Here is a 26,448-nt window from a genome sequence, read left to right on the forward strand (position 1 = left end):
GTCATAATGTAAATACCTAATATGCAGGATATCTGACATGTGACTGTGAAAGGGTTATTCAATGCCCTCCCCAAAGGGGTCACAACCCACAGGTTGAGAACCACTGCTTTAGACTCAAGAGGTCACCATCATCTGACTGGCTCAGTCTTCCTACATCCTTGTTCCTAATGGCTGAGACAGAGGTTTAATGGGTCTGGCTTGGTTAGTGGTCATGCATGTCCACTAGACAGACTTGCCAGGGCAGGGCCCTAAGAAGATGTGATAGGCACAGCCTCATGACTGGCAGATGCTCCCTACAATAGGGACAAATTCACAGAGATGGTGAGTGGTTGGGGGTTTAAGTGCATTAGAATGGAAGACAGTGATCAAATGAACTGTAGGTGGACAGATGGCTTTGAGCTCAAACCCATCAATTTAGGAAGGAGGTGAATGGAACTACAGGACTTTTCTCTGTATCTGAGGCTCTTAAGCAGGGGCTCATGAATATACTAGAGAGAACTTTGGAGCTCTCTGAAGTCATCTGTCAAGTATCATGTACACAGGTATCTATGTATTTCTGGGGGGAAAGTATATAGTATTCATCAGAATCCCCAAGAGCTCTGAGACTTAAATGCTTCCATAATCCCTGCCTGTGCATCCTAGGGCTTGCGCTGGCTAAATAGGAAGAATGCCAAGCATCCCAGCATCCTACACAGCATCCTTTCAAACATAGATGGTCCCAAACCTATTGCCAACATAAATACACAGATCTCACCTCAAAGCCATTAAGAGGTAGCTTATTCTGAAGTCAAATATGAATGATCACCATTCAGGTTGCCCTGAATACCATAACCTAGTGTAGTAACAAATTCATCAGCTTTATAGTTACAAAATAAAAGAAAGTCATAAAGTCAAGACAGTTTTTAAATACACTGGTAGAAACATCAGGAAGGCAGGTTAGAGCAAAGTGTAGAAGTTTTTCTTACAAAAGTGCTGTGTTCTGCAGGGAAATGCATGTTATAATTTCATCTTATTGTGAAACAGGCCTTGTGTTAGATAGCACTGCCCAACTGTAGGCCAAGCAAGTGTTCTGAACTCATTTAAACTAGGCTTGGCTAATCTGTGATAATCTGTAGGTTGGGTACATCAAATGTATTTGGGGATTTAAAGATATCTTTCCATTTACAGGGGGTTTATTGGGATTTTCCCCATCAAAGGTCAAGAAATGTCCTGTCTTATTCAGCTTTAACAGTTAACCTGACACAGCCCAGAGTCATCTGAGAAGAGAGACACAATTGAGGGACTGCCCATATCATACCGGCTTGTGGGCATGCCAGTGGGTAAAATTATCTTGGCTGTTAGTTGATGTAAGAGATCCAGCCCACTGTTGGCAGCATCATTCCCTGCACAGCCTGAGCCTGTGCGTGAGCCAACATTGCATTTCCTTGGTGGCTCCTGCCGCTAATGTTCTGCTTGAATTCTTGTCCTGACTCAATGATGGAATGTGACCTGTAAACTGAGAAAAGCCCTGTCTTCTTCTAAGTTGCTCTTGGTCACGGTGTTATAGCATCAGAATGAAACTAGCATGAATGCACGTGCGCTTGCACACACACACACACACACACACACACACACACACACACACACACAAACACGATCTGAGCCATAGACAGCAAATGCCTTGCATTTCTCCCCTTTCTGAGGGGTCTTCATCCCATCGACTCTCCCCTTTCCTTTTTGACTGAAAGGCCCCTTCTCCATGGTCCTCTAGTTTTCCCTGAATGAAGTCCAGGGAAAGAGAGCTGCATGGAGCCTCTGCTCTCTCTTGAGTTTGATCTGGGAGTAGGGTTTCCTTCCTCCTTCCTGGCTGAGAACGTATTTGTGCCTCATCCAGCTGCCTCAAACCACAGGCCAATCAAAGGGCTTTGACATCAATGTGGCCAGAGCATTTCAGCTGGGGAACTCAGCTTCCAAAAACGTCAGATCAAAACAGCTGAGGGTGTGGGAAAATCTAAAAGCATAGCTCATTTTATAATACTGTATGTAAGGTCGAATTTCTTATACATAACAAGAACCATCAAAAGTAAGGCTTGAGAGATAGTTTTGTTTAATAAGACTATATTGGGGGTGAATTTAGCAAGAAGACAAAACAGGCATTTTTGAGGTCTGAAGCTTCCTTTAAAAAGATTATAAAAGAGGCTGGTACAGGACGACAGCAAGCTCAAGGTCTGTGGGAACTACAGATGGAGGTCAAGGTCAGCATGGGCAGCTTAGTGGGCCTTACTTCAAAATAAAAACAACAAAATGGGGAGTAGACTATGAGCCCATGGTGGAGCACTAACCAAACTGTGGGTGATCTCAGGAACAGTCCTCAGTAACAGAAAACGGGGGAGATCTTGTGTTTCTTCTCTGTGAGTTTACAGTATCCACCAAATGTGAAATTTGAGTGTTTTTTAATAAACTTGTAAGCTTTTGCCCTGCTCTCTGTATATGTTTTATGCAGAAATGCAAATATTTGCATATGGCCAAAGTATTAAGAGTGTGTAAGTAGAAAAAAAGTAAAGACGTGGTAAATATGAAACTAATTTGCAATGTGTTAGCATATAAGTAAGTCTAGTATAAAAAGAAAAGAGAAAAAAGAGCATGAAATTATAAATAAAAGTGTAATCAACGGCAGTGCTTATTTATTAGACTGAATAATAAAATTTAATGCTGATGGCTAACCAAAATGCCTGGAAGAAGTCTTTATTCTTATTCTAACTCAGTGGCTGACTGACCAGCCTTTGTTTCTCCTCCTGTGAGCAGCTCGAACTGAGAGGAGTGGTGACGGTGACCTTGGGCAAGGGTTTCCCTGAGGGAGAGTTCACATCCTCACTGTTGTTATCATAGATGCGGGTAGAACTGCTTTGCTCATTTCCTGGCCATGACTGCATGATTGATGGTGAAGGCCTTGCCCAACAGGGAGAAATCATTTCCCCATGGTTTTATCGCATTTTATTTTTACTAATAATTCGTACAAATGTATTGCACATCTAAAGGAATCTCAGCAGTTTCTTCAAGAGCCGTGCTTCTTCCTTGCTGAAGTCCCAGGAGAGGTTTTTACCTGCCTTCCCCGTCTCCTTTGGAAACCATTTTTTGAGAGTCATATTAGGGTCTAGGTGCTTGCTGACTCTACATGCGTGGGTGGTGCTCAGCTGGATGAAACAAGGCCCTACTTAGGGCCATTCTGGGGTTTAGAGGGTGGCCCCCAGGCTGACCAGCCAGGTACTGGGTAGGGCTGTTTCTTCCTGTCCTGAAGGGAGTTTCCAAAGCAAACTAGACTCGTTTTGAGTCTAAATCAGATCTCAAATACACTGATCTTACAAAGAACCCCCCCCCAATACTTTATCTGTGTTTTTTAAAGTAAGAGAAATTAAAACTGAACAAATTCTTCAGCTCTTTTGTTGCTACTACTAAAATAATAAATCCATTCTGTATTAGTATAACTAATGTGTTTCAGTGATAACTATATTATCCAAATTAAAAAATTAGCAAGAACAGGGACGCCATCTTACATTCTGAATTTTACATTTTATGTGCTACAAATTCCTTTCACGTCTGACTTAGTAGAAAGTATCTGGCTTCTGTCCTTTACATTCTTCTGCTTGTAATGAGAGCTTTTATTTGAAATACGTGAAAAAAAAGGTATTTGACTAACGACCTCAGCATTTTTTTTTTTTCCACATGGTCTCTTGTTGCTAGACTGACCGGCTGCCACTAGGGTCCTCCTGTCTCCCCACATTAGCCCCCTCCCCCGCCAGATCCCAGGGTTACAGATGTGTCTTCCTGCCTATCTTTTTATGTGGGTTCTGAGATCTGAACTCAGTTCTGTATGCCTACACAGGAAGCACTTTACTTTCTGAGCCATCTCTTCTTTTAAGGCTCGTAGATACTGGACAAGTGGCGTCTACTCAAGGTCAGTCACCAAAACTACACAATGACCTTCGAAGTGTCTCAATAGAATGCCCAGGTCCACACTTGACTTTGCCCTCATTTTTTTCTGTTTCCCATTAGTCACTGGGGCAGGGTTAGCTCACTTAGGGGTGCAGATATTCATATGATTGATATCTTTCACCATCCTATTTGAAAACTACATCTATCTATGCCATCAGCTCAAAGAACGCGGCAGTCTGGAAGGATTTCCCAGACCGCCCACGGTTCCTGGAGCGCGTTCGTTTCATCCTGGGCAGCAGTCTGTTCCTTGAAGTGACATGCTAACCTTGCACTCTCTCCCTCTCTCCTCCCCTCTCGTCTTTTAGTAGTTATATGAGAATGTTGTGCAATGTGATTTCATCATGCTCACTCCCTCCCCATCTCCTTTCAGTTCCACTCCCTCTTTGTTACCCATCTTTGTGTCGTCTTTACAAAAAAAAAAGCCGTCAAGTCCAGTTTGCGTTGCCTGTGTACTCTCTGATCTGTGTCCTTCCACTCAGGCGGGGTAGACCTCCATGGCCACACCCACACCTTCAGACTGAGCTGACTCTTGTGCTCTTGGCAGCAGGTGCACTAGCTCCTGAGCCAGGGGTAGACCCCTCGCCACCTCCCCTCTCTATGCTGGGATTTTGTCTGGCTTGAGCTTTCTCATACTATCACAATTGATGTTAAGTTCCTCCATACATCTGCCCTGGGGAGTCCAGAAAACCCTTTCGTTGTAACCACCCACCACCGCTAGCTCCCTTGATCTTTCTGTCTCTTCTTCCACAATGATCCTTGAGCCTTGGAAGGAGGGGTGTTATATAAATGTTCAATTTAGAGCAGAGAATTCAGCTATTTTTTATTCTCTGTACCTTGATCAGTTCTAGGTCTCTTATATTAGTCATCTACTGCAAATAAAAGCTTCTCGGAAAAGGGTTGGAAGATACATTAATCTGTGGAAATAACAATAAGTGAGTAGAAGTCAGTTTAATACCTTGTCCGTTTAGTAGAATAGTAGTAGGTTCTTCTGTAAGGTCTACAATTTGTCTAGCTCCTGTTTTGGTAATAGTACCAGACATGGGTTTCTTCTTTGGAGCCATTCTTTAATCCAAGCAGAGAATGGTTGGTTACTCCCTTGATGTTCTTGCCACTATTACACTAGTGGGTGTGTCTTGCTCGGTCAGTCATTATTTTAGCTCACAGGGCTCATAGCTGGGTGGAACTGATGATTAGTTTTCTTCTCTGATAGCATGCCTAGCACCTTAGCATGCAATGACAGCTAGCCAGTAGAGATGAAGCTTCCAGGTGTGTACCAGCTTGATTTTGCCATGTTCTATAACTCAAGCATGTGGTTTCTTCAGCAATAGAGTTTTACCACCAAGTTCTGGAGCACTGGCAGTAACCTATAATGTTTCAGGGTCAATAGGACCTTGTTAGTAAAGAACTGCGGTAGCACGAATTCTTAGAAGTTCTTATTAATAAAAACAAACCCGGAGCCAGGGACTGGGGTCAACACTGGAAGATCAGAGAAGCAGAGCAAGCCACAGCTTCCTCACCTTGCCAGTTCCTCAGCTGATCCTGTTTTCTCAGACTGGAAGCCTCTGAGTCCTCATCCAGAATGGATCTCAGCTGAACTGCTGCTAAAAGCCTAAAAACTTAACCAGAGCTAGTTTCTGGTCCTCACGCCTTTTAGACCTTTCTGTCATCACTTCCTGGGATTAAAGGCGTGAGTCACCATGCCTGGCTATTTCCAGTGTGGCCTTGAACTCACAGAGATCCAGGCGGATCTCTGTCTCTGGAATGCTAGGATTAAAGGCGTGTGTGCCACCATTTTCTGGCCTCTACATCTAGTGGCTGTTCTGTTCTCTGACCCCAGATAAGTTTATTAGGGTGCACAATATTTTGGGGAACACAATACCACCACAAACTGCAAGACAGATAACCCATTCCTGGCATTGGGATTTTTATTTAGGCCTGCAGGGTAGAGTACAGTAGCTTCATTTAAACTTTTTTTTTTAATGTATGTATGTATTTTAGAAGCTCCTATAACAATAGGTTTCCATATGACTCTTTCAAATTTCTTTGGTTGTTATCCCTTCTTGTATTTCCTCTATCCCGAATTCCCATGCCCTACCCCGGTTTAACCCTTCCTGTTCAATGGAATTCCTCTTTAAACCTTATACCACTTCATTCTATCTCCCCTCTCTTGAAAGCACCCATCCCCATGTCTTGTTACTAATTTCCTGTTCTAAATGGAATGCACATATCTGGAGATTCAAAGCTAACATCAACAAATGCAACATTCAACATTTGTCTTTCTGGTCTGGGTTACCTCACTCTGGATGACTATTCCAGCTCCATCCATTCACTTGTAAACTTCATAATTCCATTTTTCTTAACAGTAGAATAACATTCCATTTTCATTATTCATTCATCAGTTGATGGACATCTAGAGTGTTTCCATTTCAGGGCTTTTGTGACTAGGGTAATCTAGATGAGCAGGTATTTCTATAGAAAGATATAGAGTCCTTTAGGCATATGCCCAAGAGTGATATGACTAGATCATGTGGTAGATATATTTCTAGCTTTCTGAAGAATCTTCACACCAACTTCTACTGCTAACTAACCAGCTACTTGGAAATTTTGTCCTACCCCAGTCAGAATGGATAAGATTTTTAAAAAGAAGAAGAATATAAATACTGGAGTGGATTTGGAGGAAAGTAACACTTATTTCTTTTGTTTTTATATCTGCCAAATAGCTAAGTCCAAGTGACTATAATTCATTTACCTCCCAATGGTTCTGTCAAGCAGAAATGATGTTTTAATGGAAAGTGGCTAATTGGGCTCCTAAGGGCGTGACATCAGTGCCTGTCCTGAGGGTGACGTCACTGTGGCATCAGTGACTGTCCTGAGAGTGACCATCACTGTGGTATCAGTGACTGTCCTGAGGGTGACCGTCACTGTGGTATCAGTGCCTGTCCTGAGGGTGACCATCACTGTGGTATCAGTGACTGTCCTGAGGGTGACCGTCACTGTGGTATCAGTGCCTGTCCTGAGGGTGACCGTCACTGTGGTATCAGTGCCCTCAGTACAGCTGTAGACACACTTTATTGCTCTAAGGGGCTCTTGAAAGAATGGCTTCCCATTGCTTAAATCCATGCCATTTCCTTGGCCCTAGACTTGCCTTGAAGAGCTTCTCATTTCTCCTGTAACATTTATGACTCACCCTGGACTCTAACAAACTGTGACATCACTTGAATAATGTAAGAGCTACCATTTGTCACCTCTCTCTTTTCTGGATTGAATCTAGAAAGCATTGGGGAGCAGCAATTTCTCAACTTTGAGGGACAAGAGGCAAGTGGTTAAAAGATAAGACTCAAGAGCCTGCGTGAATTTTTTCCCCTCCTCAAATTATTCTGATCCAGACAGCCAGCCCTGGCTGCATAGATAGTTTGGATAACACTAGGTGTTATTCACTAATGAGGAACCCTAGATGTTCCAAGGTAGTACCAATTAAGTCAATGGACTTTAACTTTGGAGGTGAGCCCCCCTCTCTTTCTGTGTGTGTGTGTGTGTGTGTGTGTGTGTGTGTGTGTGTGTGTGTGTAGACAGACCTTTGCATGTGTGAAGGTGAGCCCTCAGTGTATAGAGGTGAACCCTGCATGTGTGGAGGTGAGCCCTGCATGACTGACATTCACGTTACATGATGAGTATCCTTTTTCTGTCTCTCATCACTTGCTCTCTCAAATCCTGGTCTCCCTGAGGGGCGGGGGATGTCTCCTGCTGTTGTTTCTCTCCCTTCTTAGCAGAAGTCCATCCATCTCGCTTAAAATATCAATTTGTTTATTTAAAAACAAAAACAAAAACAAACTATTGGCCAGCATGCTGTTTCCCGAAGGCAGTTTGAAAGATTTTGTGTTCCAGTGTGCAGTGGCCATGGTGACTGCTGCATGCAGAGTTAGAGACCCAGAACAGGGCTGGAAGTCCTAGCAGTCAGTGAGTCTGCCACCCCAGCAACATGCAGCATGTACATAAATCCACAAAACATCCAATGCTACAGTATCATCAGTTCAGCCTGCAGGAAAGAAGAGGCTGTGTGACCTGGACAGTGAACTGGAGGTGAGGTGGGGACAGCCTCAGTCACACAGATCACACTCCAAAGGGCCCAGGATTCACATCACCTCCCTTAGTGCCTTCATCTGAGTTTATGGCAATGCATCATCTCAATTAGGGTCTTGCCTATTATTTTATGGTTCATGAGGCACCCTGTGGCATGAGTGGAGAGGCCACTCCAACACAGTGGAGGATACTCCATTTGGGGTGGCAGTGGTGAGGGTTTGTGGCATTCCACATCTGCCCCAGCCTCCTCATCTGTTATAGCCACATGTGATAATTCTCAGAAACCATTGGATCCAAACCAGGAATCCTATAGGCAGAAGGAAATCCAGAGACTCAGCTGCAGGCACAAGTACCCCTTGTCTGTTTGAGGATCCTCAAAATGTGCGTGCCAGGCCCAGCACCATTTTCTGGGATTCAAAGATAAGGGACAAATGGCAGTAGCCACTGTCAAGGAGTCCAGCATGAGATAGTGGTGGGTAGACTAATCATCTTCAGCTAAGTTGAAGATGCAGAGCCTATTCAGGCTCAAACTGGGGTCTAGAGGATGGTCTCAGCAGGAGTCAACACCCACACAGTCACATTGTTCAAGGCCCTGAATGCAGCCCTTGCTGTACCATACATTTCTGCATCAGCGATTGTCCTGGGACTGAGCTCCAGTGGACCAGTGCTTAACCAACCTTGATGCAACTTCCAGGGCTTCTGCAGAAGTGCAAGATGCCTTCATGACCTACACTGTATATGATGATGTCATCACCATTAAGCTCATCCAAGAAGCCTGCAAGGTTCTGGGTAAGTCCAAAAAGGCTTGTTTGGGTTTCTTAAGACTGTTATAAAAAACAGAACACCACGGTTGCTTCTCCTCATGTACAGTTGTTCTGCTATGAAGTCGTTGCTGACAATGAAGTAGTAAATACTGGCTTTTGGCTCCTAGGGGAAACACAGGGCTGTTTCTGAGTCTTTAGTCACAATTTCTGATGAGCAATCAATGTATAATGTTGTTTATGTTGGATTCTGTTTAAACACACACACACACACACACACACACACACACACACACACACACACACACTTGATTCATTGACATTGGTTCAGCCATTAAGAGTGTATAATATTTTGCTAAGGAACCAAGTTCAGTTCCTGCACCCACACTGGGGACTTATAATCCTAGCTCTGGGGTTCTAATGCCAATGTGCACAATGGGGTCATGACTCTGGCTCTGAAGGGTCTAACACCCTCTTTTGGCCTCCTATTGCAGTGAGCTCACATGCATATAGTCACACAAGGATACTCATATATACATAATGAAAATAAAATAAAATATTTAAAGAAACCCACTAAACTCACAACCAATTGCATTATAACATTATGTCTGAAAAGAGCTAATAAAACGCTTTCTTGTTCTCAGGGACATTAGAGAGCTCTTTGACAGTACACTTGAGCATTTTAATCAAGAGAATCACCAACAAAACCCAGAAAAATGTGAACCTGGACTGTAGTGAGGTTATGTGTTCATGAGAGCTGAAACATGCACATGACATAACACCTTGTTTATCTTACCTAGAAACTTGGGAAAGGAAGAATTTCTCTGCCTTACACACCCTAGCCGCAGAGGAACACTGCTTCCTAGCTCGCTCCTCATGACTTGCTCAGGCTGCTTTCTTATACAACCCCAGATCCTCTGCCCAGGGGTGACACCATCTACAGTGGGCTGGGCCCTCCCTCATCAGCCATCAATCAAGAAAATGCCCCACAGACACACCCACAGGCTGATCTGAGAGGGGCAACTCCTCAGCTGAGGGTCTCCCTTTCCAGTGACTCTAGCATGTGTCAAGTTGACGAAAACCTAACCAGGACAGGATGTTACAAAATTTCCATTCCTCTTCTCAGGTCTTGCACTGACCTTGACAGCTCTAGGCTGAGTTTAGGGGCCCCCTCTTTTAGCAGGACGTAAAAATAGCAAATAATGGGGACCAACTGCATTGCATCATAAACTGAGTGGAAGCCTCTGTGTCCTCATCCCAATGGGTCTCAGCTGAACTGCTGCTCAAATGCCTAAAAGCTTAACCAGCTCTAGTTCCTGGTCCTCACGCCTTATATACCTTTTTTCTTTCTGCCATCACTTCCTGGGATTAAAGACTCACTTCCTGGGATTAAAGGCGTGAGTCACCATACCTGGCTGTTCCCAGTGTGGCTTTAAACTCACAGAGATCCCAATGGATCTCTGCCTCCAGAAGGCTAGGATTAAAGGTGTGTGTGCCACCATTTTCTGGCCTCTATGTCTGTCTAGTGGCTGTTCTTTTCTCTGACCCCAGATAAGTTTATTAGGGTGCACAATATTTTGGGGAACACAATATCACCACAAAATATCTTTTCCAAAGTCATATGGCCACATTATTGGTTTTTGGGGGATTAGTTATCAATTTTTAAAATTTAAATATTTAAGTTTTTAAGGTTTCCTCATTTCCACTCCATGCCCTCTCCAGCCATTTCTGTATCCCTCCCATTCTCTCTCAAATTCATGGCCTCTTCTCCTTTAATTATTATATACACCCTATCGAGTCTATTTGGTGTTGCTCAGGCAAACATGTTTAGGGCTGACCACTTGGGATTGGATAGCCTATCAGTGGGTTTGTCCCTGGAGAAAACTGATCCTCCCTCCTTAGCAGTCATGGGTTGCCTGTCACTCTTCATCTAGGGGCGGGGCCTTGTGAAATTTCCCCCATCCACCTTAGCTTGTCAACTGGTGTTGTCATTACACAGGTATTGTGGAAATTTCCTGGGTGCAGCTTCCCTGTCATACTTAGAAGGCACTGCCTCAAAGCAGATGATGTTCTCGTCTCTGGCTACTAGAATCTTCTGCAATGTTTCCTGAGCCTTAGAGATAGGGATTATATGATAGATGCATCAACTGGGGTTGGGCAGCCCACCATGTGAAGCTCCCCGTGCCCAGGCAAAGTCCCAATGCTACCCTTCTAAGAAGGACAGTTCTGCAGCTCTGAGATTCCAGATGGAGGCCAGTTGCCCCCTGTGGGCAAATTCAGCCGTTTCCAATTGCTCCCTCTTCTCTGAGTAGTCCTGTTCTCTCCAGAAAAGACGCAGGATGCTAGGTGAGAAGTGTGCGGTGAGACGTGACTATTGCCTGAGAAGCTGGAGTCTGACAGAGCTTCAACTATTAAAGGACAGAAAAAGCCGGGGTTGTATGCTAAAGTCAAGCTATCTTGTTAGGCTTATTTTGGGAGTCTTGACAAGGAGGAAACAGCCTTCACTTAGTTTTCCATTCTCTGCTAAAGGGGAACATTCTGGAGCTTGAGGGTTGATTCAGTTCTGCCCTATCGTCTGTCTGACTTTAGCTAGAGTTTCCTTGAGAGCTTATTTTTCTACTCAGGAAAGAACAACACCTCTGGAGGTGGTGGGGAATATTCATGAAATCACAAAGCCACTGTAAGCCATGAAGCAGTCAGTGTGCAAAATTCTTAGTGACCTCAGCAAATGTGACTGAGTGTTGAACTTCAAAAGAAAGGCAGGGTCCATCACTGACATCTCTTAAAAGTAGAGACAGGCTTTGCTGTTCACTTCAAATGGCTGTGGTTAAAAATTAGTAATAATGCTCTGAGTCCTTTGGCCTGTGGTCAGGAAACTGTCTGCAATGCAGCTCATGGGCCAAATCTGGGTCCCTATCTGGTTCTGTAAATAATGTTTTATTGAAACACAGCCATGCCCATTTGTTTACATATTATCTACACATCTTTTGTGGTATATTGTTAGAATTGAGTGGTCCCAATGAAATCCACATGGATTATGATTCTTAAGGTATTCACAAGTTCCTTTTAGAGAAAAAAGTCTGCAGTTTCATAGTCTAGAGAATGGATTTCTGACAATTCACTTGGTTTTGAAGGTTTAAAAAAAATCTGAGTTTAGCTAAGAGCTGCTGTGGATTGAACTGTGTCCTGACAAATTTCCTTCTTGAGGTGCTGACAGGGTGATGGTATTTGGAAGATAAATATGTTTAGATGTAAAGTGCCCCCACTAAGAAGTGATACCAGAGGCTCACCCTGTTCCTTCTATCCTGTGAGGACAGAGAAGGAAAGCAGCCATTCATGAGTCAGGAAGAGCCCTCACCAGAAACCATTCAGGTTAGCATTTTGCTGCCTTCACCACAGTCCGAAAATAGAGTTCTGTGGTTAAAGACATGTCTATTGCATGTTGTTACAGGTGCCCTCACAGATTAAAAACTCTAACAAGTTTCTAGATCTTCAGAAATAAACACTCTGGACATCTGTTCTCACCCTTGTGTATTTTTGTAACGATGCTGTAGAACACTCAGCCTGTGCATTTGGTGACGATTCTGTAGAACAATCTTCCATGTGGCAGCAGTTTCAGTGGGGAGGTGCCATCACACACCTGTCCTGGTCCTGTTTCCAACACAACCAACACATTTAGAGGCAGCAACAAGTTTGCAGGCCCATGTGTGGATATGACCATGTCCCTTCCAACCCAAAGCCAGCCTTTACCACAATGATTTCTGTTTGACTCACTTCGACTATCAAAACTTTTGTCTCCTTGTTATCTCTAGAAAATCTGTTGGCTCACATTTCAAAGGAAAGATAAGCGTGACAGGTACATTACACAAAGAAAATGTTGGGATCATGAAATCCCAATACACAGGGGCTGGGAAGTAAAATACTTGCTGTACAAGGGTAAACATTTGAACTTGGATCCCTAGGACCCGAGTAGAGGCTAGCATGGCCACATGAGGCTATAATCCCAGTGGAGATTGAGATGGTCTGATTCTAGGCACTCACTGACCAGCCTGGCTGGCCTACCAAAGAGGTTCAGGTTCATTGAGAGACCTCTGGCCTTTACCTACACACACACACACACACACACACACACACATACACACACACACACACACACACACACACACACACACACATGCACACACCCCCCCTCTATTTCCAAAACAAACACAAACATATGATTTGGAATCATGGTGCTATGGGAAACTTGCAGCTTCCCTCTATTTGCACAAATGCCCTGCGTCAGACAGAGCGAGGCCCAGCCAGGACAGGCATTTCACGTTTAATAAAATATGCTGGTCAGTTGAGACCGGAGTCCTTCCTTTGACAAAGAGAAAAGCATGTTTTATCTCCACCAGCCAGTGCTTTGCCTTCCAAGTGGCCTCTAGCATGCCATCCCCCTGCCTTGATTACTGGAACTCCTCTACAACACTCTGAACTGCGTAACTCTGCTGTCTAATTAGAGTAATCAGGATGGGACCAGATGGCAGGTTGAGCACTGGACAAGGAATCACTGTAAAAGTAAGTGCCTACTTAGCGTGTATGTAGGTTATTAGTGACCTGAAGTAAAAACATGCACAACAACACCCACCAGCCACTTGGCACAGCTGTGCCTGTCTAGACATGTCTGCTAAGAAACCCAGAGTAAACTGCATTTCCAGTTAGCTATCAGCAAATGTCAACAGCCCTTCCCTGAACTCGCTTCAAAATAAGAGTACCAGTGCAAAACTTAAGATTAAAATTGTACAAAGCCAGAAGCCAGACATGCAACCCAGGGTGCACAGCCAACAGAAGATGGAGACCTGAACTAGGGTCTCAATAGCCCAAGGCCAGTGCAGAATCTCTAAGGCTGGAGGAGACATTCACACTGTCCCGGTATGCGTGCGTTTAGGAGTCAGACAGGGGAGGGCTGGCCTTTGGCTCTGTGACTCCTAAGGATGAACCGAGGTCAGTTCCTCGTTGGTAAAACAGCAGTGACACCTATGACATCAGAGACTGTCCAAGGGATGAATTCAAATAATGAAGCCAAGTTGGTACTCGGCAGAATACATCCTTTCTCCCCACCTCCGCCACTGCTCGGTTGCCACTTGCCCTGTGCTCTGGGCCCTGGTTAGGCTCTGCTTGTCAAGGACGGATGAGGAGCAGGCAAGGATGCATCTTCCAGTTTAGCCCAAATGCTTCCTCCCTGCAGAGCTACCCCGCTGGGCTACCTTCAACTGCTTCTCAGCTGCTTCTTTTCTCGATGCCCAAATACATTTCCTGCCGAATCTGTATACCAGCCCTCCCCGCCCGCAGAGCACGTCTCCTCCCTGCATAGCTGTGTCTTGTTCTCCTGTTCACCAAACTCTGCCCCACGTTTTCATCCAAGCCTGACCCGAGTGATATCATTCTAGAAGAGTATATTCTTTAAAAAACGTTTTTATTAATTCCTTGAGAATTTCATGCCCCAATTTTTTCCCCCAACCCCAGACCTACCTTCACCTCCTACCCATCCCCCAACTCACTTCCATTTGTTTTATTCTTCAAACAAGCCATTAGATCCCATTTGTGGCCGTTCCCTGGAGCATGGTGGAGCTACCAGGAGCCACACGACTAAGGAAACTGATTCTCCCTCCCGACAAACCATGGACGGTCCGCCCTCTCCTCCCTCTCCATGCTTGACTGGCTTGATGTTGTATGGGCAAGCACACCTGCTGTGAGGTCATAAGTACCAACAGTCCGGTCATGGCCAGAGGACTCGGTTTTGTCTTGGTCCTCCCCAGACTCTGACTACCTTCCCAGATGGTCCTGAGCCTTGTGGATGGGAGAACGATACGCGTGTCTAATTCTGGGCTGAGCGCTCTAATGACCCTTATCCTCTTGCACTTTGGCAGTTACGAGTCTCCACATTAACCACTGTCCACTGCGCAGGGAAACAAGAAGAATAATTCTGTGAATGGCTTTTCTCAGACAGCCAATGCTTCCCACTGTGAACAGAAGCTCTTATCTTTTTCTTTTTCTTTTTTTTTTTTCCGTTTTTTCGAGACAGGGTTTCTCTGTGTAGCTTTGTGCCTTTCCTGGATCTCGCTCTGTAGATCAGGCTGGCCTCGAACTCACAAAGATCCGCCTGCCTCTGCCTCCCGAGTGCTGGGACTAAAGGCATGCGCCACCACCGCCCGGCTAGAAGCTCTTATCTTGAATGGAGACCTTTGCAAGTTGTAGAGTAAGTCCTTGTCCCATGGATCTGCACATGCTTCTCTGGGTAACCGCTGGAGACAGTGATAAGGAATAGGTCCTGGTGCCTCTATCTTGGATGATGAGGTGAGGGCAGGGGTCATAAGTCAGAGTCTGCCCTTTGTTGAGGAGATGAAGTCCAGAAGGTAGAAACTTCATTGCAGCCCTCACCCAGACTTCAGCAGGTGGCCTTTCTCCCCTAGCCCTGGACAGATCACCTCCGTTTTCCAATTCCCACAGCTGTAACCCTGCAAGAAGTAAAGACTTCTGGGCAGCACAGAAGAGCTAAGCTTGTTAAGTCAGATTGCCCAAGTTCATACAGCATTCAACTTTAGATCCCATTTAAGGGCTCCACACCTCTCGGGGAGGCCAAGCATAGATGCTTCACAGCAGGTATTTTCCTGCTAACAAAGAAATCTTTCATCCTTAGCCAGGCATGGTGGCCCATGCCTTTAATCCTAGCACTCAGGAGGCAGAGGCAGGAGGATCTCTGTGAGTTCGAGGCCAGCCTGGTTTAGAAAGAGAGCTGTTATACAGAGAAACCCTGTCTTAAAAAGAACAAAAAGAGGAAAAAGAAATCTTTCATTAAAAAAACACTTTTTAATAGATATTTAATACATCCACAAAAGCAAAAAAACTCGTAGACTGAAGCCTACATGTCTTTTACCCAATTTCTCTAATTAAATGATTTTGCCAATTTCATTTTATATCTGGATCCCTCCGCCATTTTCTGGTTTTGTTTTTTTGCTGGAGTGTCTCAAAACAAGTCTCAGGTTTCCTATAATTTTATTCATAAATATTTCAGCATGAGTCTCTAACAAGATGAAGACATTTTAAGATGGGACGACAACATTCCATTTATAGATATGAAACCTTAAAGAGTGTGGATCTAGCCGCATGTGACCCATGTTCTTTGTGGTCTTCTTGCACACGATCTCCTCCCTTTTAGGGTTATCAGCTAAACCTTTTCACTTCGACATACATGCAACCCTATGACAAGTTTATAAGAATAGAACCCAAAACACCTCATTTACCCTCATGCCTGCTCCCTCCCCACATGTGAACATCTCTACCCCTCTCTGAGCCTGGATCTGCACAGCCTCTGGATTATTACAGATAAAATAACCTCTTTGTCCCTAAAAAATTCTCTTAGGAAAGGACAAGTATTGAATTCAGGAAGTGAGTGCTGAGACAATTCTGTCATCTATCCTGTAGACATTAGCAAAAATACTCCAACTGATCTATAATGTCCTTAAAGAGAGAGAGAGGAAGAGGGAGAGGGAGAGGGAGAGGGAGAGGGAGAGGGAGAGGGGAGAGTAAAGAAAACCTTTAATAGTGTCCTGTTGTTTCAGGCTCCTTTGGTCTGGAAGAGTCCCAGTCTCTGGTACAGTTCCTAACATGGCTGTCTTTGCAGAAGCTGTCATCATCAGGTGCTTGGTAGAGTGTCCACCACTGGGGCATCATTGATAGTTCTTTGTGATGTCCTGCTGGAGATGCCTCTTGGCAGGGAGACGACAGAGTGGTCTCTTGTCTTTCAGAGTTGGTTCAGTCAGAAGGAGCAGGTGTTCAGTGTCTCCACTGTGGCCGGTGTGAACTCTGACCACTTGGTGAAACCGGCATCTGCCAGGTTTCTCTGCTCCAAAGCCACCGACTTCTCTGTAATCAGGACCTCTCGAGAAGCTGCTCTCAGATCATGCAGGTGTCTTATTACCTCTCAAACTCCCTCTTGTATGACTTTAGTCCTCATGGATGCTGTCTCCTGTGACCCTTAGGAATCAGTACTCAAGTGTGTGTGTGTGTTATTCTTCTTTTATTTAGACTTCCATGAGGAAAGATGTTCTCCCTCTCCTGCTTGTCTGTTTATATCAATGTGATCTTGAGTCTGGTCTTTAAAAATAGGCCACACTGCTTTCATTATTTCTGTTGATGTTCAAATTCAAGACTTAACTAACAGAAGCAACTCCCCCTCTCCCATACCTTGATGTCTCTACCATTCTTTAACATCTCTTTATTTTCTGGCATGACAGGTTCAATTTATTCTTTCCTTTCCTTGTTCCAGCCTGGGAATATTCTGTTTCTCAAAGAAGTTCTGGTTCTACTCAGTAGAGGATAGCATCTAAAAAAAAAAAAAAAAAATCCATGATCTGGACAGTAGGGGAGCTCAGAGCTCCTATAAAATGACCTCTGTTAGATGGTCCCAGTGGGCAGACATGTACACACATCTCTGTCTCTGTCTCTCTCCTATCTACCTTTCCATCCTTTATCTCTCCATCCAGCCATTATCTAACCTCGACCATCTAGTTATCTATATCCTGTGATGGGTTTCATGATCTTAAGTCATATCTTTGTGTGTATGAGTGTGATGTATGTGTGTGCATTGTATGTGAGAGTCTCCTGGTCTATCATTCTCTGACTTTTTGTGTGTATTTTTAATGCTTTACATTAGTGTATTTATATTATGCGTGTGAACCTGACACGGCTTGTGTGTGGGGTCAGAGTACAACTTTGGGGAGTCTGTTCTTTTCTTCCACCATGTAGTCCTGACCGAACTCAGATGATCAGGTTGTTGGCAAGCACCCTTACCCACTGAGCGGTCTCGCCTACCCTACGCTTTCTTCTTTTGAAGACAGTATCATCCAGGAAGCCTGGAGCTAGACTAGCCAGTAAGCCCAGTGACTCCCATCTCTGCCCTCCACAATGGCAGGGCTGCAGGTGCACACAGGACCACACCCTGCTTTTTACATGGGTGCTGACATCAGAACTCGGGTCTCATGCTTGCTCACAGAGCCTCTCTTCAGCCCATTATTATGGGAGATTTATCTACCCCAACCATACCATATTCCTTCTTTTTTCCCTTTTCTGTAATTTTAGCCTTCTTCTTAGACAATGAGAAACCTGGCTCTACTTATTATCAATACCTTTGCTTATGTGCATAGCCCTTGGATGCTTAGGAAGTACTTTCAAAATCGGTAACACATCGATGTGATAGCAAGGCCTTCAGATTACAGCCAGATATTTGCTCAAAGTTCTGTCTTTAGCCTTAGGACAAAGCAGTCTAAAGACTATGTTTAAATGTTACCGGATTTTTTTAAAGATTAAAAATAATTTTTAAAAATCATGTTTACACCTGTGTTGTGCATGTGAGTGCTGGTGTCTGAGAAGCCAGAAGAGGCATCAGATCCTTTGAAGCTAGTTCTGAGCCATTTGGCATGGGTGCTGGGAACCAAACTCAGGTCCTCTGCAAGAGCGGTACATGCTCTTAACCACGGAACCGTCTCTCTGCCCAGACAGGTGAAAGTTTTTCATGAATAATTTTGTTACCCAAATGTTTCTGTTGAAATATTATTCTGATGACTTCTTTGCTTCTTTCTTTGTGTATGTCCACCTCTCTCTCTCTCCCTCTCTGTCTGTCTGTCTCTCTCTCTCTCTCTCTCTCTCTCTCTCTCTCTCTCTCTCTCTCTCTCTCACACACACACACACACACACACAGAGACAGAGAGACAGAGACAGAGAGAGAGAGACAGAGAGAGAGAGAGACAGAGAGGACTTTCTCTTCTTGTATTAGGGATTGAATCTAGATCATCTCACTTGGTAGGCAAGTGCTCTATTATTGAGTCATGTCCCCAGCCCTTTATCTTTTATTTTGTGACAAGGTCTCATTAAGTTGCCTAGGGTGGCTTTGAACTGGCTTTATAGTTCAGTCAAGCCCTGAACTGGTGGTTCTCCTGCTTCAGTTCCCTGAACAGCTGAGGTTATTTCCTGAATGTTGACTTGGTTTGGTTTTCTGTCTCAGAGCTCTCTCATTCATTGTCTTACTTAACATAAGCCCATGCATCTGTAACATGATTCATACTGCTGGAGCTCTTCACAGAGTTCTGGTGAGAACTTTTCTCCCCACCCCATTCCCACCAAGGTCCCATAGATAACCAGTCTCAAAGACCCTGGTTTATACTGCTGGTGTTTAATTTTGTACAGATAAACAGAGAGATGCCTCCCTTTTTATTTCCCTCTCATGGACAAAGATACAAAAGTTCACATCCTAGAGACTTTTCTTCACACTGCCAAATAACATTTTAAAGTCGACTTATGTTTTGGGCTCTCTTCCCCCTTCCCTCTCATTTTCCATACGTCCCTGGTCTCCTGTGAAGCAGAGGGCTCTCAAAATCCTGAATTCACAGAATAAAAAAATGTGGCAGCTGTTGACTTTAAAAAGAGGCCTTTGTCCCCTGTCAGGGCAGGCATTCTGCACTGACAGTCCCAGAAGCAGCTCAAGGCCAGCCCAGATGGCAACTCCCTCCCCTAAGCCCAGGTTGTGGTTTAAGGAAGTTAGCCTCAAATGGGGGTCCTTTTCTGTTGACAGTGCTCGCACCCAGAGACAAACAGCTGGGGCTGAACCAGCCAATACCTTGGGTTCCCCTCCCCCCAGGTTTTCAGCTCTAACTCAAACCAAACAGACAGTTCCCCCGGGAGAAGGGAGCCCTTCATGTTTCCTGGCAGGTAACAGGATGCACCTGCATAGAGCTCCAGGCTGCAGCTACACAGCACAGCTGGTTCATCTTAGCTTGAATGAGCTGGATTCATGCAGCAGGAAGGGTGGGGGAGAGCGGGAAATGGCAGTCCCACACCTGTCTGCATGGGTCGGGAAAAACCTGGATAGAATGTATTTCAGTTCCCTTAGGATTGAGCAGGTGGCTCCTGAGTTCTGCCATAGACAAACCTGTTGTCAGCTAAGAGGGACAAAAGAGGCAATTCACACAGGCCATGGCTTTCTCTTATCCTTCCATCCGGACCATTGTCTAGACTCAGAAGACCTGGCTAGTAGTTTTGGCAAACTATGTTTGATTTATCTGTGCAAGCTCAGATTCCATAAGAATTATCTTCCCAGAGAGCTATAAGGAATCTGTTATTGTGTGTGTGTGTGTGCATGTGTGCGTGTGTGCGTGTGTGTGTGTGTGTGTGTGTGTGTGTGTGTGTGTGTATGCACTCATATGCAAGTTATTAAGGATTGAGTCTAGGGGCTCATGTGTGTTAAAGTGACCCCTTACCACTGAGTTATATCTCCATCCTTCTTTTTATTTTTCACTTAGAGACAGGGTCTCACTAGGTCATCTAGCCTAGCCTTAAATGGACTCTGTAGCCCAGGCATGCCAAAAGTTTGTGGTCCTCCTGCCTCTGCCTCTGAATATCTTATTGCTATGTACAGGCTTGTATCCTAGGGCCTTGATGCTCTGACCATCTTAAATGAGCAGAGTCTTGGGAATAAGGACCACTTTGCATGCCTGCCACTCTGCAGTACTCTACATTGACTTGCTGCGCAGGACAGAGAGCTTCTCACTGTGATGTCCAGGTCCATTGGGAAAAGCAGTCTTTAGAGGATGCAGTCAGGAACTGTGACTCTTCTAGGAATCCCAGGGACTTTCTTCAGCCCTACCAGGAGTCAGAACTCTACCCCAAGTAAGAGAATGGTCTCCGGGAGCTTCAGACTGGCCACAGCAGTGAAGTCTATGTCCTGTGTCCACAATGATAGTGAGAGAAGCCTTCACCTTGTTTGGCTGTGGGATATGGCACAGAGGACATGGAATTCAGTCAGAGACATGGCAGCAAATCTGGCCTCTAGCTTGCTCCCAATTTCTCTCTTGGACAAAGAGGGACACCCTAACAGCATCATCTGTGTCCAAGATCCTAGCATGCTCTGAGAAGAATAATTGATTATTGAATATTGTAGGAACTCCACACTACACTTGGAAACACTCCCTGTCCCCACCGTGCACACAGGAAAAGGGGAGACATGGGCCATACCCCAACTCGTACTATAACTCTACCTCTGGGATTCATCATCACTTACTTTGTATCTAGCTAAAAAAAAAAAACAAGCAGGACTTGGCTACTGCCCATAAGAATTCCCTGATAGTTAGAAACACACAGGGAGAGAAAGGTCAGGGTAGCCTGGAGACTGGTAGGGAAATCATTATGGAGAATTTCACATGAAAACAACCCTGAAGGGAAACAGACTTGGTGAAGCAGAGAGAGAAGGGCGTCGATGTCTCGGGTGTTTGCTCTCATCTTTCAGGTGAATTTTGGGTAAAATCATTTTGCATTTCAGTGTTAGTCAGTTCTCAGAGTCAGCCTTCGATTCCACAGCAGGCTGTTGTTTGAAGGTGTACAAGGTGGTGGGAGAGACCGGAGGGGCTGCGCTCTACCCTGCCCTGAGTTAACCTGGATCTGGGCACAGGATCTGTGGTCAAGAGAGTCTACTGGCTCTACAGCTCTCTCTTGAACCACTGGGAAATATCTGTCCTAGAGGTTAGAGAAAAGAGTGAGTGAGCTTGGGAGGGACTCATGGTTAACCAGGACTGCTCCTGGCTTTTTTTTTATGTTGCCTGGTAACACTGAGGTGATTCCTGACGTGTGGCTGATGAAGAAGGTGCAGGATTAGACAGTCAGTATCACAGCAGCAGGGTTTGAGCACTTTGGCTATGAATAAAGACTCCCCAAGGGATAACCACACCTTCTAGGGATCTGACTGGGGGTGTGTATCCCACAGACATATCCATGGAAGCCATTCTGAAGCTCTTTGGCGAATACTTCTTCAAGTTCTGTAAGATGTCTGGCTACGACAGGATGCTGCGGACCCTGGGAGGGAGTCTCACGGAGTTTATTGAAAACTTAGATGCCCTCCACAGTTACCTGGCACTGTCCTACCAGGTAAGTCTATCTAGGCTTTGTCTTGGTGGTCCTGAGAGTTTGGAAAAAAGAAAGACCTCCCCAGTGTCCACAGCAGAGGAGCTGCACAATCCGTGGTGGCCTCTGGCATTAGTGGGCCCAGTAGCTCTCTTAGAGGAAAAAAGGAGGATAAATACCCACTGGCTTCCTTTATAAATGTTTGACAAAAGTCAGAGTTCTAGCCTTGTGGTGGTTTTGCGGGGTAGGGGGTTGGGGGGTGGTGTACTTCTGAAGGTTGAATGCAGACTTGGAATGAATCTGAGATGGGAACAAGGGCTGAAAAACAGGTTGGGGTGGATTTTCAAATATCTCTTCAGGTCTCTTGGCCGGGGTTGAGCTGATAATAGCATATGCAACCAGATTAGGCAAAGCTTGGCAGGGCCAAGAGCCAGAACTGGGAGCCATCCAACACTGATTAACCCATTGGGGTGTTAGGAACCTTAAATTCCCAACTGGGATACATCTTTCTGGAGTTCATGCCTTGCTGGTGTTCTTGGTAGAGCTGATTGAAAATCCAAATGCCTAGATTTTCTTTTTAAACATCAAAATGCTTTATTGTAAAGGTGTGGTATTCATCCATGGCATAAATAATAGTTTATTAACTCACATAAAGCTGTTTATTTTTATTTTATTTGTTTATTTATTTATTTGTTTATTGTTCATTACATCCCGACCACAGTTTCCCCTCCCTCCTTTCCTCTCAGTTCTTCTTCTCATCCCCCCTCTCGCCCAGATTCATTCCTCCTTCATTTCCCCTCAAAAAAGAGCAGGCCTCCCAATGATATCCACTGAACATGGCATAACAAGTTACAATAAGACTGGACACGAATCCTCATATCAAGGCTCGGCCAGGCAACCCAGTAGGAGGAAGAGGGTCCCAGGAGCAGGCAAAAGAGTCAGAGACAGCCCCTGCTCCCACTATTAGGAGTTCCACAAGAACATCGAGCTACACAACCATAACATATTTGCAGAGGACCTAGCTCAGACCCATACAGGGTCCATGATTGCCACTTGAGTCTCTGTGAGCCCCTGCGAGCCCTGCTTAGTTGATTCAAACAGTTTATTTTTATGCCCCTTTGTAACTGACCAAGAACTTTCTTCATTATTTCTATATCTTGTGTTCATAAGCACTTCAGGAGGGTGGTCATGAGGATAAGATAGGACTGTGCTTGCTAAAGTGCCCCCTCAACTATTATGGCAAAGGGGAACATGCTTTTTCCATCTTCCAGATCAAGACAGTATGAAAGCATTGTGTGTGGGGGGGTTAAGTGTATGTGTGTTTGTGTGTGTCAGATGTGTATGTGTGGTGTGTATATGGTGTGTGTGTGTGTGTGTGTTTGTGTGGTTTGTATATGTATCTGATATATGTGGTGTGTGTGGTATGTGTATGTGTGTTAGTGTGTATGTGGTATATGTGTGTTTATGTGTGTGTGGTGTGTGTATGTGTTTGTGTGTTTGTGTGTGGTGTGTGTACATGTGTTTGTGTGGTTTGTATATGTATATGGTGTGTGTGTGGTGTGTGTATGTGTTTGTGTGTGTGTGGTGTATGTATGTGTTTGTGTGTGTTTGTGTGGTGTGTATGTGAGGTGTTTGTGTATGTATGTGGTATGTATGTGTGTTTGTGTGTATGCGTGTATGGTGTGTATGTGTGTTTGTGTGGTTTGTATATGTATGTGGTGTGTGTGTGTGGTATGTGTGTGTGTGTGTGTGTGTGTGTGTGTGTGTGTGTGTGTGGCGTGTATGTGTAGGAATGTGGGCATATGGAAAGCAGCGGATGACCACAGGTGTCAATTCCCACTTCCCATCTTGTTTGACACAAAGCTTCTCGTGGTTTGCTGCTGTGTAGACCAGGCTAGCTGGACCTGGATTATCTTGTCTTGTCCTCTCATTTTGCCGTAGGAGTCCTGGGATTACTATATACATGACCACACCTGGCTTTATGTGGATTTTAGGGATTTGAACTCAGGTCCTTACACTTTCACAGTAAGAGTTTTTCCTATTGAGTTATCCTGGCAGCTCCTAAGTAGTTACTGAGTACCCACCATGTATGAAGCACTTTTTACAAAGGCATTTGACACAGACAAAAATAGGAAGCAAATAACCCTCTTTACTGTGATGTGTGGATTGAAAGAGGCAACATAAAGGGCTGTAACACTGGAGTGGACCCAGATAAGGTTTTGTAAACAATTCCTTCTCCTTGAACTTCCTTCTCTCTGTTCAACACAGACAGTTCCAACATCATAAGAACTTACATGGCAGCTGCAGTTCCATTTCTTCACTGAAGTAGGCCCAGTAGGGTGCGAATAGTTAGACCCTACCCCTCTACCACCCAACATGTGCACATACATACATACACCACACATAATACACACACACACACACACACACACACACACACACACAGATGGAAACATATATTCACACCAACATAACATACACTGTTGCTGTGTGACAAGACCTTTCCTGGGAAGATGCAACACATGTCTACTTAGTCCAGATGGGGAGCCCATGACAGACCAAAGCACAGATACCACCCAGTCCAACTTGGTGAACCAATGAGTTTTATTGGGGTGACTTACAGGAATATAGGTGAGAGGTCACTTACAGGAGCTGAAATGACTCACAGACAGCTGCATCACCAAAGTTCTCCCCAGCATGGGTGACAGCTCACAAAAGCTGAGAATCTGGAACACACTACACAGACTGCAGAAATCTCAAAAGTTGGATCATGTTCCCGCCAAGTGGCTTAGTCTAAATCTTTTCTAGGCAGCTGGTGTGGTCTCAAAGTCTTCCTTCTAGCATGACTTGTGTGAAAGTGACCCTCAGCCGTCTTTGTTGCTTACTCTGGGAGGAAGGAGCCTAATGAGTCTGGTCAGTTTTAGGAACTTCCTAAAGCTATTTTGAGTTGCTTACCAGCTGGCTTAAAAAGCTTTCCTGAAAGATGGAATGTTTTAATATGGAAGGAAACTGATAATCTACATACACTAATATACTTTTAGAAATATAAAATAAACATTTGAAATTCAAGAAGAAACCCGTTTTCATTAGCAGCCTGCACCATGAAGGACCGTAGTCTCCTCCACTTCTTCCTTAGTTTAGAGCAAAGCCCACCGTGCAGAGTGTTAAAGATCATTTGGGTGCTGAATTGCTGCTGAGCAAGCAGAGGACCCCCTGCCCTCCTGTTCACTCCTTCAGAGAACCTCCCAGTGACCTTTTCCTCACCTGTCATAAGAGGGCCACGTGGAAGTGTCTACAGTTATTTCTGGACAAATAATGTTCCTTTTTGTACATTCTTGAGGGTTCTAGTTTTCAAGTGGAACCAGCCTTCAGAACAAAAATGAGTTGATTATTTCCAGTTGTGAGGTCTCTGAGCCGCTAATCTTCCCGAGTGAAAGTGCTCATGTGGCTTGGTCACAGGCCAAGTATGGTGACAGATAACCCTTGGGGTATACAGAAGCAGCATGGTGTAGTGCTAAGGTTCATGGAGGCTTAGCAACGGTTCTCTCATCAATCTCATTTTAACTTGTCTGGGTGAGGCCCAGTTGCCAAATGGAATAGTTCAGGGAGTAAGACGCAGGGTAAACTTCCTCAACAGGAGCTGAAGTAGTGGTGTTATGTGACTGGAGAGATGATGGGGACATAGCTCTATGTGTGGCCTATATATATAAATATATATATATATATATATATATATATTAGTTCTATGTGTGGGAATAGAGAAATACTATTGTAGTTCTATGTGTATAGTAAAGGATACATACTATTATAGTTCTGTGTGGGCTAATGGGTACATACTATTGCTTCACACCCACTTTAAAAATCGTAGTTTATGACACAGCTATACCATTCATTCTTGGGCATATACCCAAGGGCTCTAAGTCATCTAGAGAAATATTTACATATCCATGTTTATTGCTGCACTGTGCAAACAGGCAAGCCATGGGACCAGTCTAAAATCCAATTAATAGACAAAGAAAATATGGTACATACACACAATTGAGTATTTTTATAGCTATATAGAAAAATAAAGTCATATCATTTTCAGGAAAATGAATACAACTGGAAACGATTATGTTAAGTGAAATAAGTCAGACTCAGAAAGACCAATTCTGTGTGTTTTCTCCCATATGCAGACCTGGATTTAAAATTATGCATATTCAGACCATATGTAGCAGTATGCTCCTTTAATCTAGCATTCAGAGGCACAGGTGGACAGATTTCTGTGAGTTTGAGGTCAGCCTGGTCTATATAGTGAATTCTAGACCAACCTTGGTTACACGTTGAGACCCTATCTCAAAAATAAAATTTACAAGGAGGGGCTGGAATGATGTCACAGTGATTAAGGAAGCTTACTGCTCTTTCAGAGAACCTGGGCTCACTTCCCTGCACTTACATGGCAGCTCACAACCATCTGTAACTCCAGTTCCAGAGAATCCAATACCCTCTCTGGCGTCCACAGGCACCAGGCACACATGTGGTATACACACACACACACACACACACACACACACACACACACACAGGCGAAACACTCATACACGTAAAATAAAAATAACTAACGAATATTTTAAATTATATATGCATGTACATGTACATATATATGTTAATATGTATGCATGTTAGCATCACAGAATAGAAAGGGGATCATGAGAGGAACAAG

General features: G+C 44.4%; 1 protein-coding gene and 1 long non-coding RNA gene across 2 annotated transcripts in view; one reads left to right on the forward strand and one right to left on the reverse strand.

Annotated features, from left to right (window-relative positions):
* LOC131919948 (guanylate cyclase soluble subunit beta-2-like) overlaps positions 1–26,448 on the forward strand; it is a 71,215-nt gene that overhangs the window by 12,235 nt on the left and 32,532 nt on the right. The window contains exons 3-4 of the mRNA XM_059274377.1: positions 8,747–8,841; positions 21,610–21,770. Of these exons, the coding sequence (XP_059130360.1) occupies positions 8,747–8,841; positions 21,610–21,770 (256 nt within the window). The remainder of the gene's footprint in view (positions 1–8,746; positions 8,842–21,609; positions 21,771–26,448) is intronic.
* On the reverse strand, positions 12,328–14,483 carry LOC131919949 (uncharacterized). Its single transcript, XR_009381471.1, has 2 exons — positions 14,357–14,483; positions 12,328–12,464 (listed from the first exon to the last, which is right to left on the reverse strand). It is a non-coding gene; the product is annotated as an uncharacterized LOC131919949 (long non-coding RNA).

This window comes from Peromyscus eremicus, chromosome 9, assembly GCF_949786415.1.
Source record: "Peromyscus eremicus chromosome 9, PerEre_H2_v1, whole genome shotgun sequence".
Lineage (NCBI taxonomy): Eukaryota > Metazoa > Chordata > Mammalia > Rodentia > Cricetidae > Peromyscus > Peromyscus eremicus.